General features: G+C 45.8%; 1 protein-coding gene across 1 annotated transcript in view; it reads right to left on the bottom strand.

The window, feature by feature from the left end:
* Positions 1 to 17,355, bottom strand: part of LOC139341670 (spectrin beta chain, non-erythrocytic 1) — a 92,302-nt gene that overhangs the window by 54,566 nt on the left and 20,381 nt on the right. Inside the window, exon 2 of the mRNA XM_070978295.1 lies at positions 4,484 to 4,772. Coding sequence (XP_070834396.1) covers positions 4,484 to 4,631 — 148 coding nt within the window. The 5' untranslated portion in view covers positions 4,632 to 4,772. The remainder of the gene's footprint in view (positions 1 to 4,483; positions 4,773 to 17,355) is intronic.

The following is a 17,355-nucleotide window of genomic DNA, read 5'->3' on the forward strand; positions in this document are numbered from 1 at the left end:
GGAGGAGGAGGAGGAGGAGGAGGAGGAGGAGGAGGAGGAGGAGGACATGATTCTTCTTTACTTTCACTTTCTCTGATGTTTTAAAACCACAAACATTCACCAACACATTAAAAAAACAGACACACCAACATTCCCAGAATTCCACCATCTGGTCCTCTGAACAGGAAGTGACACACATACACTGCTGTGTGTGTGTGTGTGTGTGTGTGTGTGTGTGTGTGTGTGTGTGTGTGTGTGTGTGTGTGTGCGCGCGTGTGTGTGTGTGTGTGTGTGTGTGTTCCTCTGTGGGGAACCTGGACTGTTCCTGGTTCTAATTACTGAGCGGCTCACTGAGTCCTCGTCTTCAGTCCTCTGCTTTATGCTAATACTGATCAATACTCGTCAATCACGTCTTAAAGTCCAGTTTTCTTCCTCTGACTGTAAGAACAGCCTTTGATTTGCTTCCTTCAGGTTTCCAGCTGCTGCTTTCTGTTTATTTTAATGAAAATTAGCAGCAACAGATAATTACTGTTATTCAGTGTGAATTATTCCACATTGATTAATCCATTGATCGCGTCCTCACAGCCCAGAGTGACTCTGACATCACAGCTTTGACTGATGCTGGTTTACAAGCACAAATGTGAGAACAGTTTGTGCTTTTCAGGAAAGTACTGAGGCTGATCTCTGATCAGATATGAGAGGATACAGATCTCAGAAAGGCGGTTAACGAGCACATTTTCCCCAAACAGCCGATCCTCCTCCTCCTCCTCCTCCTCCTCCTCCTCCTCCTCCTCCTCCTCCTCCTCCTCCTCCTCCTCCTCCTCAGGGCCACAGTCAAGGTCCTGACAGGTGGACGGACGTCAGCGGCCGCGTTCCAACACTGTCAGGACGATGAACCGAGCCATCCTCTTCATCACTTCCTGTGTTCAGTGACGAAACACGAAGAAACGGACGCCACCAATGAGCCGCTGGAGCTTCGTTTGAGTCAGTATAACACACACACACACACACACACACACACACACACACACACACACACACACACACAGACACCCTCCTTCTGTCTCTGCCTTCACTGTAAGTAGATCTGCCTGGGTTTCCATGGTGACCGGTGGTTTTGTGTTTCCAGGATATCATATGGAGGCGTAACACACTTCAACCACACACACACACTCATGCACACACACAGGCGGTGGACATTCAGGTCTCAGCATCAGTTTTAAGATGAAGGTCTGAGGGACTGAAAGACACAGACGCTCTGATCCTGTTCAGCATCAGTCCAGAACCTGAACCAGAGACCTTCAGGAAACTGATGTGGAACACAGAAAACCTTCAAACCTTCAAACCTCAAACCCTCAAACCTTCAAACCTCAAACCTTCAAACCTATCAAACCTCAAACCTATCAAACCTCAAACCTTCAAACCTTCAAACCTTCAAACCTCAAACCCTCAAACCTCAAACCTTAAACCTCAAACCTTCAAACCTCAAACCTTCAAACCTCAAACCTCAAACCTCAAACCTTCAAACTTCAAACCTTCAAACCTCAAACCTTCAAACCCTCAAACCTCAAACCTTCAAACCTCAAACCTTCAAACCTTAAACCTCAAACCTTCAAACCTTCAAACCTTAAACCTCAAACCTTTAAACCTTCAAACCTCAAACCTTCAAACCTCAAACCTTCAAACCTTCAAACCTCAAACCTTCAAACCTTCAAACCTCAAACCTCAAACCTTCAAACCTCAAACCTTCAAACCTTAAACCTCAAACCTTCAAACCTTCAAACCTTCAAACCTTAAACCTCAAACCTTTAAACCTTCAAACCTCAAACCTTCAAACCTCAAACCTTCAAACCTTCAAACCTTCAAACCTTCAAACCTTAAACCTCAAACCTTCAAACCTTCAAACCTTAAACCTCAAACCTTTAAACCTTCAAACCTCAAACCTTCAAACCTCAAACCTTCAAACCTTCAAACCTCAAACCTTCAAACCTTCAAACCTCAAACCTCAAACCTTCAAACCTCAAACCTTCAAACCTTAAACCTCAAACCTTCAAACCTTCAAACCTTAAACCTCAAACCTTTAAACCTTCAAACCTCAAACCTTCAAACCTCAAACCTTCAAACCTTCAAACCTTCAAACCTTCAAACCTTAAACCTCAAACCTTCAAACCTTCAAACCTTAAACCTCAAACCTTTAAACCTTCAAACCTCAAACCTTCAAACCTCAAACCTTCAAACCTTCAAACCTCAAACCTTCAAACCTTCAAACCTCAAACCTCAAACCTCAAACCTTCAAACCTCAAACCTTCAAACCTTCAAACCTTCAAACCTTCAAACCCTTCAACCTCATCGATTGAACAATGAATTGATCAGCAAAGCTGCTGTTTAGTTAACTTCTTCAGTCAAACATTATACTTCTACTACTACAAGTACTACCAGGCAGGAACTGTTACTACTGTGACTGCAAATACTGACAAAAAATACTGCAAACAAAACTACAAAAGCTACTGCGAGAACAGCAGTTAGTACTCTGGTGATCTGGTGTTCAGCTCATCAACAGCAGAAACAAAGAGTCCATTTGTAATCAAAGGAAGGAGGACAAGGACACACACACACACGCGCGCACACACACACACACACACACACACACACACTCGGCCTGTATCAAATACAGCACTAATTCAGTGTCATCACCCCTCACGTCCTCCAGCCTGCTGAGCTCAGCATGAGCAGGAAGAGGCTGCAGAGAGGAGGAGGAGGAGGAGGAGGAGGAGGAGGAGGAGGAGGAGGAGGAAGGCTGAAAGCGTCCACACTGAAGCAGAAATCGTGTGAAAACACATCAATGTAAAAAAGAGGCTGCTGTCACAGAAACTTCCCTCAATAGAGGTTTAAGAAAGAGAGAGAGAGAGAGTGGCCACTTTATTAGGTACAGCTGTACAATCTGCTGCTCTGAAATAAAACAGCTCCGCCATCAACTCTGTCTGAAAAGTTCAGGGAAAGCATCATAAATGTGTAACTTCAGAATGAAATCCTCTGTGAGTCAACACAAACATCACAGGCATCATAAAGGTCGACTTCACGGCAGGGCGGTTGTGTTGGGCTGGATTACAGAGGCGTGCCTAATAAAGTGGCCACTGAATGTAACGAAGATCAAATATACAGAGAAAACCTTCACATGTTACAGTTACACCTGCATACTTTGACTTTCAGTTTCCTCTGCAGAGCACACACACACACACACACACACACACACACACACACACACACACACACACACACACACACACACACACACACACACACACACACACCGTCAGCCTTCTTCTTCTGCATATTTAACACTGGTGTGAATTATTTAGTGAAGTGGGACACTAGTGAAGCAGTCGACCATCAGGGTAAAAACAGCAGGCGGAGAGAGAGGTAGTGTTACTGTAACACACACACAAACACACACAAATACACACACACACACACACACAGCACCATCTCATCAGATGTCATTCAGACACTCGCTGAAATGAGAATACTAGAATTACTAACAGGGAAAAACCTGTTTAGAATGAGCTCTGAAAAGAGTAAATATTATTAAACTTGACATGACAGAGACACAGATGATTGATCAAAGCTGAATTGATTATTATTCATGTTGTTGTTGTCATCCTGCTTTAATGTGATTAAACAGTGAATCTGATTCATTCACAGACTTTTTGTTAAAATTTTAAACAAGCTAATAATGTCATTAAAGTTAAAGTTCAATTATCTCACTGCAATTTACCAGGTGTCACATGTCTGAATACTGGCTCCTGATTGGCCCAGACACAGACTGCACCATCCTAATGAAGGAGGGTGTGTTTACTGAAATGAGCCGTTTATCTCGATATTAAAGGAACAAACAGCTGCAGTCATTTCTGCTGTCCTTAGCTAATGTTAGCTAAACTGTTAACTAAATAGCTAAAAGTCAGAAGTTCTTCTTCTTCTGGTGTTTTTGTCAGGTAGCAAACAGCTCCACCTTCTGGACTGCAGGACGACTGATTCACGCGAAGCCCAGAAAACAGATCTGTGATCAGATCTGTGACCAGCAGAGCCGCAGACATCTGGGCGAGTGTAAACGAAAGCCTCTTAAATCTCATCTGGATACGAAACATTTGAAACGAGGAGCGTAAAATGGGCCGGAGGCGTTTAACTGAGGCTCGTTAATGAGCCTCGTTAGCACTCCTGATTGTTAGCAGGTGTGAAGGCTGCAGCCATTAAATGTTTCAGACTGTGGAGGCTTGAAAACAAGTTCACCGTCACCAGTGGAAGCGAAGTGCAGCCGGCAAACAGCTGACTGTGTTCAGGAGGAGAAATGCAGATTTTCATGTTCAGTGAGAGAGTTCATTGTTCTGTGTTGACTCAAACTCTGAGACCCTTCAGCCTCCCACAGAGCAAACACAAAAACAGGAAGAAGCCAAAGCAAAGACTCCGCCTCTGACGGACTTCCAGTCATCATGCACCGTCCTCTTACCTGCGAGGGCTTTGATGCGCGAGCGCTCGAACAGGCGGGCCGAGCTGTTCTCGTTGTCCCAGTCGTCGGCGTCCCAGCGGTTGTTGACGCCATCGCTGTACTGCTGCTGGATCTCCATGTGTTCGAACTCCGCCGCTACCGACGTCATCTTGACCTCGCCGCGACTCCGCCCCCGCCGCCGCCGCCTCCGAGTCCTGCCACCTGCTGCCTGCTGCTGTTAGCGACGGGACCCTCAGACACTCTCTCTCAGACCGGCTCTGACTAGCAGGCCGAGACGCTTGTCCACAACCTGCAGAGACAGAGAGGACAGAGTTGGTGAGGAGACGGAAGGCGTTTGATTCTGGACGAACGGCGTGCAGAGAGTTCAGAACAGGAAGTAACCGTCCTCCTCTGTTTTCACACGAGTTCATGAACGTGACGCTGAACATGCAAACTGTTAGTTGGTACATTTCATGTCTGTTTTTGTAACTGTTCTGGGATCTGATAAATAAAACATGAATTTTCTATATATGAATAAATGACTGCATGAATTTGTCTCATTTAAATGCAAGAAAATGTTTCTGCTTAAATTATTTATTCACGTTTAGATTTAAATCTGTGTTTATTAGATCAACATGCTGTTTGAGAGCAGTTTCACAAACACTTTAAAAGATGAAGCTGGACGATGGAAACAGGCCTCAGACCAGCAGCCTGTCATGTGACCGTGACTCTGCTCTTTGATTGGCTGCAGGGTGTCACAGCCTCTTCCTGATCTGCACCAGTTCATCTCTAAACTGGGAGAATGGTGCCTCCCTGTGGTCACAACACATTACTGCAAGAGCTGAGAAACACACACACACACACACACACACACACACACACACACACACACACACACACACACACACACACACACACACACACACACACACGCCTCAGAGCTGTGAGGCGTTCAGGAACCAAACCCACACATTCAATTCTCCATTAAGGTTTCTATTAGAAATATAGTTAAATATCATGAGCAGTGAAGAGGAGAGTAGTTTATTCTGATTATGTCCAAAGGTATCAGACAAGACTCCCTCGATAATTCATTATGATCACAACACATGAAATGATCAGTTAATTAATATTTACACTCATTAAAGGTAGAAAATGAAATGAAAAGCTGACGTTTCATTACACACACACTGCGTTAATGATGCGTTCACCGTCAGAGGTGACAGCAGGAGAAACATGAACTGTGTTTGTGTTTCAGCTGCTTAATTTCTAATTTCTACTTCATGCACTGTGGAAGAGAAATGTGCTCAAACAAGCTTTTCAAAAGAGCGACAGTGTTATCTTAAAATGATGATTGATGATTGATTACCACTAAATAATAATTATTAAAGATTAATTTGACTGCTGATCAGTGAACAGTAGATTCAGTCGAAATGAAGCAGCCGCTGTGTTCACTGTCCCTGAAGGAGCCCGACAATCAGCAGGTAAACAGAGAGTCAGCAGCACGACTCAGCACATTAGTCTGTTTGGATCCCGCGGTCAGCAAACGCACCATGACTCGACACAAACACCAGGCAGACGCTTCAGGTCACACATCGTTTGTCAAACATCTGACGGTTACAGCTTCTCAAAGAAAATGTATGTGAGTTTTTATTGTTTTAGAAACCAAACAATCAATCGATCAATATCAATAGAGAAAACAATCAGCAGACTACTCAATTATTTGATTGCGAAGCAGTTATTTGTAGTTTTGACAGAAATTATTGATCAGTTTGTATGAAAAGGAGGAAACTTAATATCCAGATAGAAAATATCAGAACACATCTATTGACTGATTGGCTGACGCTGCTGTCTGTATGACAGCAGTGAATTCAGGCTGTATTTCTGCACTATTCTGCAGGTTTATCCTCTAGCTCCACCCACAGAGATTTAACTGGACCAATCAGATTACTTCTGCCTCTGCAGAGCCCAAAGTCTGGTCCTCTAAAGAGATGCAGATATACACACTGACATTCTGTGTGTGTGTGTGTGTGTGTGTGTGTCTGCTGCCACCCACTTGCAACTGAACAACCAGTCAGGCTGGAGCTGCTTGTGTTGCTACGCTAAAAATACGCTGCAACTGGGACCCTGACAGCATGTGTGTGTGTGTGTGTGTGTGTGTGTGTGTGTGTGTGTGTGTTGCCAGAGTGACGCTAACACAATGTGCACTCATTCAGAAGCAATAAAGCACACAGACACACACACACCAGCCGTGGAGTCATGACGATAACACACACACACACACACACACACACACACACACACACACACACACACACACACACACACATACACTCACACACACACACACACAGCTTTTGGAAAGTGTGTCAGAGCAGACGAGACGAGCGACTCTTCCTGTGACACTTTGTGGTTTCTGACTGATCGGTTATCTTCATTATTGGCTAATCAGTCAGTTTGTCCAATGAGAACATGTGAGGTGACGGGTCACAGGTCATCAGCCAATCAGAACACACGGGCCGACACACATATTTCCAGATTCAGCATGACTTCATGGAACAGGAAGTGCTAATAGCCAATCCATGCTGTCAAAGGTCAAACTTTGCCAAACTGTAGACAAATACAGGCCATAAAAACAACATACAGACTCCAAAACAACATAAATAATTAACATTTTTACACTCAAATCAACCCAAAGCTCAGAGATCTCTGATAGAAAATATTGATCGATACTTTCTGTTGGTCGACTGATTGATGCAGCAGAGTCAAAGTCCGCAAACGCCCAGAGACAGACCGACGAGACGCCGACCTGAAGTCTGGTGTCATGTACAGACGGTGCGACGGGCGAGAGAGCATGCAGAGAGCAGGTACAGGAGGAGAGAGAGAGAGAGAGAGAGAGAGAGAGAGAGAGAGAGAGAGAGGGAAACGACTGGTTACTGTGTCTGTGTGGTAAAGCCAGAAGAAGAGAGATATTTATAGAGAGGACGGAGAGATAAGGGAGGAGAGAGAGTGATGGTGCTGGATGAAAACAGGAAGGACAGAAATAGAGAGACGGCAGGATGATGGACGATCTGAGGAGAGAAAGTGTCTCTCAGGACGTTCAGCCATCAAGCAGCGACGTTTAGAAACCGTCCATTAATCTGAAGCGAGTCCGATGATCTGCTGCTTTTCTCTGAACCGAATATCGTTTCGCTTCAGATCGTCGGGTGAAACAGTCAATGGAGTAAATCCTGTTGGCTTCTGGGAAATAAAAACAGACACTTCATTGATAAAATGATTAATTAAAAAGCAATCAGGAGATTAAATGATGATTATCTGCAGCGCTGTCAGATTTTCTGGTTTCCTGTTCTGTTTCTTTTCACCGTCACATGGAGCTTTTCTCTCGCCCACGTCCTCCTCCCACCTCCCAGCATCCTCCACTATAATCAGCTGCTCTTAAAGCTGCCCCCCCCCACCCCCCCACCCCCGATGAAGGCTGTTAGAGCGACACCTCTTCATCACTCTGCTTCTCTCAGGCCATCAGTGCATGTTCACCACATACATTTCTTATTCTGTCAGTACAAATCAGTGCTCTAACATTGATCAATTGACCCCTCCCAGCCCCCGTAGTTTCACCTGCTTCGCCCGTCAATCCTCTGAGCCGAGTATTCACAGTCTACAGTCGCAGATTTACGTTTCTGAAATGGTTTCACACAGAAGTTAAAAAAAAGACCTCATTTCTAGACGACCACGACCAACTGTCGCTAACAGGTTTCATCAGCTACAGCTAGCTGGTGTAAGCTAATGCTAACAGACTGAAGCTAAAGCTAACAGCTGCTGATCAACATGGAAGACATGGAAGTACAGGAACTACAGTATTAGTACACAAACAGGTATTATAGTCCAGCATTGTCTGTAAAACTGAAGTGAAACATTATTTGTTGCAATGATCAATCGATCAGCTGTCAACTATCAATTCATTGGCAATTATTTGCAGTTAGCAGCAAATTAGATTTCAGATCTTATTCTATCTTACTTTTACAATCGTTATCAAGTGTTTTCTTTCTCCATCTTATTATTTTAATCCATTTTTATCTGTTTTTCTGCGTGAAGCATTCACTGTCATTTCTTTCTTTTAAAGCACTTTGAGCTGCAATTCCTGCATGAAAGGCACAAAACAAATAAAGTTTATTATTATTATTATTATTATTATTATTATTTAATAATCGATTCATCAGCGTGAGTAACTTTTTCAGGAAAACAGTCAAAATTCTGATTCCAGCTTCTTTAACGTGGATATTTTTTGGTTCTTTGCTCCTCTAACAGACCGTAAACTGAACGTCTTCCAGACAAACATCTGAGGACGTCACCTTGGCTCTGGGACACACTGGCGGACATTTCAGAGTCCAAACACTGATGGACGGATCTGATTCGTCCTAACGTGACGACACTGAGCAGAGTCTGGCTGCAGCGTCGGCTCGTCTCCTCTCATTTCTTTATTATCTGTTATGTTTTCTCTCTCTGTGAGTCTGCAGCGAAAGACGGACATTATCAAGTCAAAACCACAGATCTCCATGGCTACCGCTGTCCCAGCATGCATTGTGTCGGAGCCCACTCGTCAAGCCGCCGACAGCGGCACAAAGAGTCTCTGCTGGAGCTTCAGGACGAAGAAAAACTTCACTGACAGCGAAGCCGAATTACAGAAGAACTGAAGAGACGCTGCAGCGGAAAACTGAGACGCGAACAAAGAAGACGAGTTTCTCTCCAGTGAAGAAGAACTGAAACACCAAGAAATGGAATAAATCCCTTCACAGCGCGTTTCAGGTCAGTCAGAGTGTGAAAACAACAGAAACACAACTGTCCCTTCAGCCTGTCACGACTCTGAGAAACAAAGTGCTAAAAATAATTTAATTACTTTAGTACTCAGCACTCAGTACTCAGAGTCACTGCAGGTAACTGTCACCTGTTCAGCAGCAGCCTGCCGTCTCTCTGGAGTCTGCTCTGATGGACTTTAAGGTTCACGAAACGCTGATGATGCAGGATGAAGAACAAAGAAAGACGAATGGAGGGAAAACTTCGAACACATTGAAGAAGTTGGTGCAGAGATTTAAGAGTTAAGCATCAGTGCCGCCTCCTGCTCATGAAAACAATCCAAATTCACGTTTCCTTTTGACAAGTACAAGACTTCCATCTGAAAGGAGGAGGAGGAGGAGGAGGAGGAGGAGGAGGAGGAGGAGGAGGAGGAGTCATCTTCACTCAGGTGACTCTGTGAGCTGCAGGAGGTGACGTACAGACGGAAAAACAGACGGATCTCAGCGTCTTGTCGTCAGCTCTCCGTGTGTTCAGTCGTTCTGACAATTTACCTTTCAAGCATCAATTGTTCGCCATGGCGACACCATGGAAACCCAGCAGAGTCCAGAGCAGCGTTCAAACTCCCACACAGGCCAAGCCGCCTGCGCGCGCACACACACACACACGCACACACACACAGACACACACAGACACACAGACACACAGACACACACACACACACACACACACACACACACACACACACACACACACACACACACACACTCCAGACAATGGCTTCCACATGAAACCCTGCAGCTCTTATTCAAATAAAAAGCTCTGCGTGCCTCTGAAGGGTCACGGATAAAGAAGACGAGCAGGTGGGTTCCCGAGGCCTCAGAAAGGTTTCAGGTTTAGAAAGCCTCACGGACATTTTCAAAAGAGGATCTAAAGCTGGTACTGCGTTCATCTGCTTCCTGACGAGCTTTTCATTAGAACACAGCCGTGAAATTAGCAGCAGAAAATTCTCATTTTAGTGTCTTCAGACGGATCGTTTCACCTGTCTGTGAGCAAACTCTTCACCTGCGTCTGTCTGTGCAGGTGTGACAACATCAATATATCATCCGTGTCAGCTGACACGCCTTCCAAAGGTCAGGTAGGTGGTCTTCTAGTTTCATCGTAGTTAGCGGTGCCACAAAATGGATTTTGCAATACCGTCATTACTGTGATGGAAGCTTTCGCACGTGAAAAATAAAAATAATGGCTGTGCTAACAAGCAGGTAGAGGCTACGCACGTACTGACAGAACTGTTCCTCATGATAACACCAACTCAGAAAGGTGTGAAGGAAACATAAAGAGCAATAGACTCCAAATCACCTGAGGAAGAGGAGACCCAGTGGTTTAACTTGATGGAAGCAACTCACAACAACATCAGGCTAACAGCTACAACAACATCAGGCTAACAGCTACAACAACATCAGGCTAACAGTTATAACAACATCAGGCTAACAGCTACAACAACATCAGGCTAACAGTTATAACAACATCAGGCTAACAGCTACAACAACATCAGGCTAACAGCTACAACAACATCAGGCTAACAGCTACAACAACATCAGGCTAACAGTTACAACAACATCAGGCTAACAGCTACAACAACATCAGGCTAACAGTTATAACAACATCAGGCTAACAGCTACAACAACATCAGGCTAACAGCTACAACAACATCAGGCTAACAGCTACAACAACATCAGGCTAACAGTTACAACAACATCAGGCTAACAGCTACAACAACATCAGGCTAACAGCTACAACAACATCAGGCTAACAGTTAGAACAACATCAGGCTAACAGCTACAACAACATCAGGCTAACAGCTACAACAACATCAGGCTAACAGTTACAACAACATCAGGCTAACAGCTACAACAACATCAGGCTAACAGCTACAACAACATCAGGCTAACAGTTACAACAACATCAGGCTAACAGCTACAACAACATCAGGCTAATAGCTACAACAACATCAGGCTAACAGTTACAACAACATCAGGCTAACAGCTACAACAACATCAGGCTAATAGCTACAACAACATCAGGCTAACAGTTATAACGTTACGTGTGCGCTAACCATTTTACTTCAGACTGATTTGAGGGTAAAAAAAAAAAAATCAGGATTCACTTCAAACCTGAAGCTCAACGATGGATCAATACCACCTTCAACATGAACCTGTGAGTTTTGACATTTTTATGTCGCTTTACTGTGTATTTAGCCGGTTAGCTTGTTGAGTTTGGCGTCAGTATGTTCTGCAGCTAATGTGGCGATTAGCATCTACATTAGCCCCACAGGCAGGAGGCCTGTTTAGTACTGAGGGACAGCCAGATAAACTGTGAACGTTCAGCCTCATTTGAAGCCAGTTAAACATCCAGAGCAGCAGGTTTGGATGTGGAAACTGTTTTTTCATGTAGCTTCCTGTGGCGTCTCTCATAGCCAGAGCTAACGTTAGCTCCACACTTCATACTGCAGCTAAGCTCAGCTGGTCTGTTGCTACAGGAAAACCTCCTCTGCTGCTGCTGTGTGTAAATGTACTTCATCGACGGCCCCGCAGTACACTGACTGTTGTACTTTTATCATATACTTTGGGTTTTCTGCCAAATAAATGCTACCCCTCATCTACCTGTGAGAATGAATCACATCATGGAGCAGGTGACTGGTCTGAACCTCATTTTCACTCCTGTTTGGAGTCAATAAACACATCCGTTTTTTATGTTTTATTCTTTCTTTTATGTCCTCTCACATCGTTAACAGAGCGAAGAGGTCGAGTCATGTAGCCAGTTTTATTTTGTCGTCATGTTGCCTCTCCTGATCTATAACACACAAGCTCTGCAGAACCGTTTCTAACCACTTTACGTCCTTATCGCCCTGACTTTGACACTTCTTTCCTCTCATGCATGTGTGAGCAGCAGGTTGAAGTTCAGCGCTTTGCTCAAGGACACTCAGGCCAGGTCGACCGCTGGAGTCGAACCAGCTCCGGGTCCCGAACAGGCTCGTTTGTTGCAGCGTCATCAGACCAACAGAACGACTGCGTGACACCCACTTCTGCCCAAGGTCAGCTCAACCTTCAGTGGAGTCTGCTTTAAAGAAACGCACACAGGTGTGTGTGTGTGTATATTTAGGCCATGCGAGTGTGTGTCGGGCGAGGAGTCATCCATCACAGCCTCCTCTCTGCAGTGTTATGTAGGCCACACAGAGCCATGTAGGCCAGCAGCAGTTATCTGACCCGACACCATCAAACCGAAACAGCATCAAACGCAGCAGCTCGGCGTCGGCGGGCCGCAGCTCAGAGCGCCGCCGTCCAACGCCGGAGGCAGCACAGGTCTGAGGAGGACAGGGACAGGAAGGAAGAGGCAGAGCAGATGCTGGATCTGTCCCTGCTGCCGCTGTGCCGCACTGCAGAGGCTGGCGATCAACACATTTTCATCAGAAAAACACTTCTCCTGCAAGTGAATGTGAAAGAGCACAGGCTGCAGATACGTTCAGCATGTCCTGCTCCCTTCATCTCATCTCCGCAGCGAGACCAACTCACGGAGAATAAAGACGTCCACAACGTCCGTAAAGACACAACCCGTCCTGTCACAGTCTGAGAGTGCTGATGGCTCTCTCTTTGTACAGTTTATGAGGACGTGAAGCGACAGACCCTGAACAACCACGACAAACACAGAAAAAACGCCTGCTTTCACCAACACGACCTCTGCGTTTGTTTCTGCTGGCGATGATCTTCCTCCTGGTGGATTCAGGTATGAACAAAGTGCACCGAGCAGAACACTGAAACCGAGATCATTAGAAACCCTCAGGAAGCCAGCAGAGGTGAAGCGAGCTCAGCTGCAGTTCCTCTAATGGCCACCAGATGGAGGTCTTTTATTTTAAGTCAGCTTGCATGATTTAGATTTAGATTTTTCTTTTTTCTGGTTTAAATCACTTCTCAACCCTCTCCAACACTCGGTCTTATCTGTCTTACTGTTGACATAATATTTTTGTGTTATTGTCGGATATTTCTTTCTGTATTATTTAAATTGTTGGATTTGCCTCCTGAATGTTTGAACCCTGTTCACTGCTTTATTTATTGCTTGCTGTATTTTGTCGCTGCCATGCGATGCTAATCTATAAACATCATATATGATACTGTGTATTCTGACAGACTCAGTGTTTTTAATGTGCTCTCTGCTGACTGTGATTCGCTCTGACACCACGAACCACGACGCTGCTTGAAAGCTCGGCCTGCAGAAAAGTCAACAGTCGACAGGTTCAGCAGAGTTTAGCTGCTTAATGGTCAAACCTCAGCTCCACCCAGTTCCTCAAACATGTAAGACGTGTAAAACAGCATCAAACAAGCTAAAAAAAAGCAGTGAATGGAGCAATAAACCCAGAACGTGGAGACGGACAGAGACCGTCCACCAAACTGACGTAACACCACCGTTTCTGTAAGAAGCAGAAGCATCTGAGCCAATCAGATGGGTCCGTCGTCATGTTAGCCACATTAGCAACATTAGCTCAAGAAGGCAGGTGGATAAGGAGTTAACACACATGAAGTCGGGCTCAGACGCACCTCAGCAGAACCAGCACGCCTTTAATATCAGAGGATTAACCAATCAGACTCCAGCTGGAGCTCCGGCAGTGTTCTCCCTCATGCTGAATCCTCTGAGCTCTGACAGTGCGCAGACAGACGTGTTATTATCCTCCTGCATCAGCTTCGTTATGACAAAGGCAAAGTGACACACGAAAGCGTCTGTGGGCCAATCACAAAGAGACGCAGCAGCCCGCCGAGCGCAGGCGCTTCCTGTGTAATTACAGCAGCGAGCCGAGGCATCAGCAGCCACTTTTAGGTTTTTACACACTTTGTCTGACGTTGCTTCGCTTCCTGTTCACTCCAGACGTCCAGCACATCTTCTCTGACAGCCCAAGGAGGCCGACAGCACGTCAGCCTCTCTGCTCTCTAATTAGGTTATCTGAGAAGGTTAACTGCTAATGCATTTAGTGGTTGCCATGGTGACGCTGATAAATCAATGGACCGATGGACCAAAAACACAAACACACACACACACGCACACACAAAGGCCCACTCTGCTTTCCTGTTTGTTTCCTCCTCTTCGAGCATCACAGAAGAAGAAAAACTCAGACTTTAAGACGTTTCTTAGCTCAGTGCTGCTAACTGTTAAACTTCCACATTAAGAGCAGAAAACGTTCAGAGCTTCGTGTTTTTTCCTCTTTGTGACAAACTCTGTCCACAAACATCCTCCTGAAATAAACTCACTGTGCTGCCACAGCAGAGATTATTATCTGTCATCCCTCCGTCACTCCCTCTGCGCCTCCGCACGCCTTTCAACTTCAGTCTTTATGTAGAGAACATCGAACCACAGGGGTCAAAGGTCAGCAGGTGGAGAGGACGCTGCAGGGGTTTAACCTGTAAGGCCCAGAACAACAGAACAGACTGACTCTGACACAGACGGACAACATTCAGGCAGCGAAACGCTTCCTGTGTGAAGGAAAAACTGGGAAATGAAAAGGATTTACGCTTCTGCAGTAAAAGAAGAGGTAATGTGCTGCCTCTACTACTACCACTACTGCTGCTGAGTAGAACAAACTACATCCTGCACAGACGCAGAGATTTTAAAGTGATTTCCAAGAGACACAAAGACGAGAACAAACTGAACAATGAATCAGAGAGCAGCTCAGTGTGTCAAATATCAAAGCAGAAACTCATTCATTTCCCTCCTCGTTAAACCTGCTTTGTTTACATTCATCTTTGTGTGCTTGCTGTCGGCACGTCAGCGCCACCTGCAGATCAGCGTTGATAGCGTCAGACCAAATTTCTCCTTTAAAAGAGAAAAAGCTCGACCATCCTCGGCTTCAGATTGAATAAAACCAACTCTGTGAAAGCTCTCAGGTGCTCTAAATAAGATAACTTCCTGTTTGTCATGGCACTGGTGGCCGACATGCTGCCTGATGTCCTGCAGCTCTCTGGGCTCTGCTGTCCTTCCATCAGAGGACGAACAGCGACGCAGAGGCCGGAAACACAGTCCACAGCTGCATCATCACGACAAACACGAGCCGGCGAGGACGCGCTGACCGCACGCACAGCTCCGATCAATCAAAGATGGAAGTCTCAGCTCTGGAGCTCCAAAATAAAAGCTTCTCTGACACAGTGATGAAGCAGTTTCACACACGTTTCAACTGCGCTCAGAGACGCTCCTGTGTCTCACTTCCTGCCTGGCTCGATCTGCTTGACGTGATGCAGCTTTCGTTAAAAACACACGTGCAGTTCACCTCTGAAACGCGCCGCCGTGCTCCTGCTGGAATCACAAACATCGTCAGGAACGGACGCCATTGGCTCCACCAGACGCATCACAGCTGCAACGTGATGCAACCACAGCCTGTTGACTTATGGGTTAAGTGTGGGTGTTGAAACACTGCAGTGCTCCTCAAAAACTGATCAGTGGTGTGTGAAATATCTGAGAGGATCAATACCCGATCAATACTGCACTGAGTCTATCCTTTGAGGGAAGCTAACAGACGCTGTGGCCTGAAAAAGAGGAAGAACCAAAAGATGAAGACCGAAGACGTGAAAAGTTAAATCCCCAGATTATAGACTGAAGCAGGAATGAAGGCTTAGTGAAGGACACACACACACACACACACACACACACACACACACACACACACACACACACACACACACACACACACACACACACACACACACACACACACACACACACACACACACACACACACACACACACACACAGCAGACTCTATCCAGGTCTGGATGAGATAAAACCATTCAGTCAGTTTCCGGGGCCTCTCTGCTCCGTCATGTGAGAGAATATCCAACACACACACAAACACACACACACACACACACACACACACGCACGCACGCACGCAAACACACACACACATGCGCACACACGCACACACACAGATGACAAAAGAGTGAGGGAATAAAAGGCTGAAAGCAGAGGAATGTGTCAGCAGTCGGAGGGGATGAGATCACACTTACAGAGCTGACTGAGAGAGAGAGAGAGGGCGAGCGAGAGAGAGAGAGAGAGAGAGAGAGAGGGCGAGTGACAGAGAGAGGGCAAGCAAGAGAGAGAGAGAGAGAGAGAGAGAGAGAGAGAGAGAGAGAGAGAGAGAGAGGGCGAGTGACAGAGAGAGGGCAAGCGAGAGAGAGAGAGAGAGAGAGACAGAGGAGGAAAAAGTGACCCATGTTTCCGTCTGCTATGAACATACGATCTGTGTCTGCATATCTCTTAAAGATCAGGTGAACTTTGGATTCTCTTCACAAACAATCAGCCAACTCTCGTTTGCAGACCGGCGTCCAATCACAGCGCAGCGCTGATTAACACCAGGTGTAAATGCAAAGGCCAGCGGTCCCATGTGATGGATCCAGATCACGTGTTAGAACCAGGTGGAGATGAGATCAGACACGGCGAGTCGAGTTTTCCACCCGGTTTTCTAGATCAATCCCAGAACTGTTTGATAACTGCAGAAAAAACAAGCTCCACCCCTCAGCAGCTCATTGACCTCTGACCCTGCGTTCTTCTCACCTCCCGGTGCAGTGTGGGAAGTCTCACAGGAATGAGGCATTGTGGGATACATTAGTGTGCAGTTCAAGCAGCATCCACTCCAGTTTCACTTTGAGCTGTTTTACCACAGAGATCCAGAATCAGCTGGTCTGTAACACACACACACACACACACACACACACACACACACACACACACACACACACACACACACACACACACACACACACACACACACACACACACACACACACACACACACAGGTGGTTCCTGTCTGCAGTGATTGATGCAGACTGTTTGTATTCTTCTTCTGCTCTTTTGTGTTTCTGTCACTTTGATTTTCTCTGGAAGGTTTTCAGATGCCGCCATGGGCCTCTTCCTCCTCCTCCTCCTCCTCCTCCTCTTCTTCTCCTCCTCCTCCTCTTCTATCTGAACACTGTTTCCGGTCTCCTCTCGCAGCTTCAAACTGACCTGACCTGAGCCAGGCCGAGACAAACCAAACCAAGGCAAAGAGGATTGTGGAGACCAGAGCGCA

The sequence above is a fragment of the Chaetodon trifascialis genome, chromosome 13 (genome assembly GCF_039877785.1).
Source record: "Chaetodon trifascialis isolate fChaTrf1 chromosome 13, fChaTrf1.hap1, whole genome shotgun sequence".
Lineage (NCBI taxonomy): Eukaryota > Metazoa > Chordata > Actinopteri > Chaetodontiformes > Chaetodontidae > Chaetodon > Chaetodon trifascialis.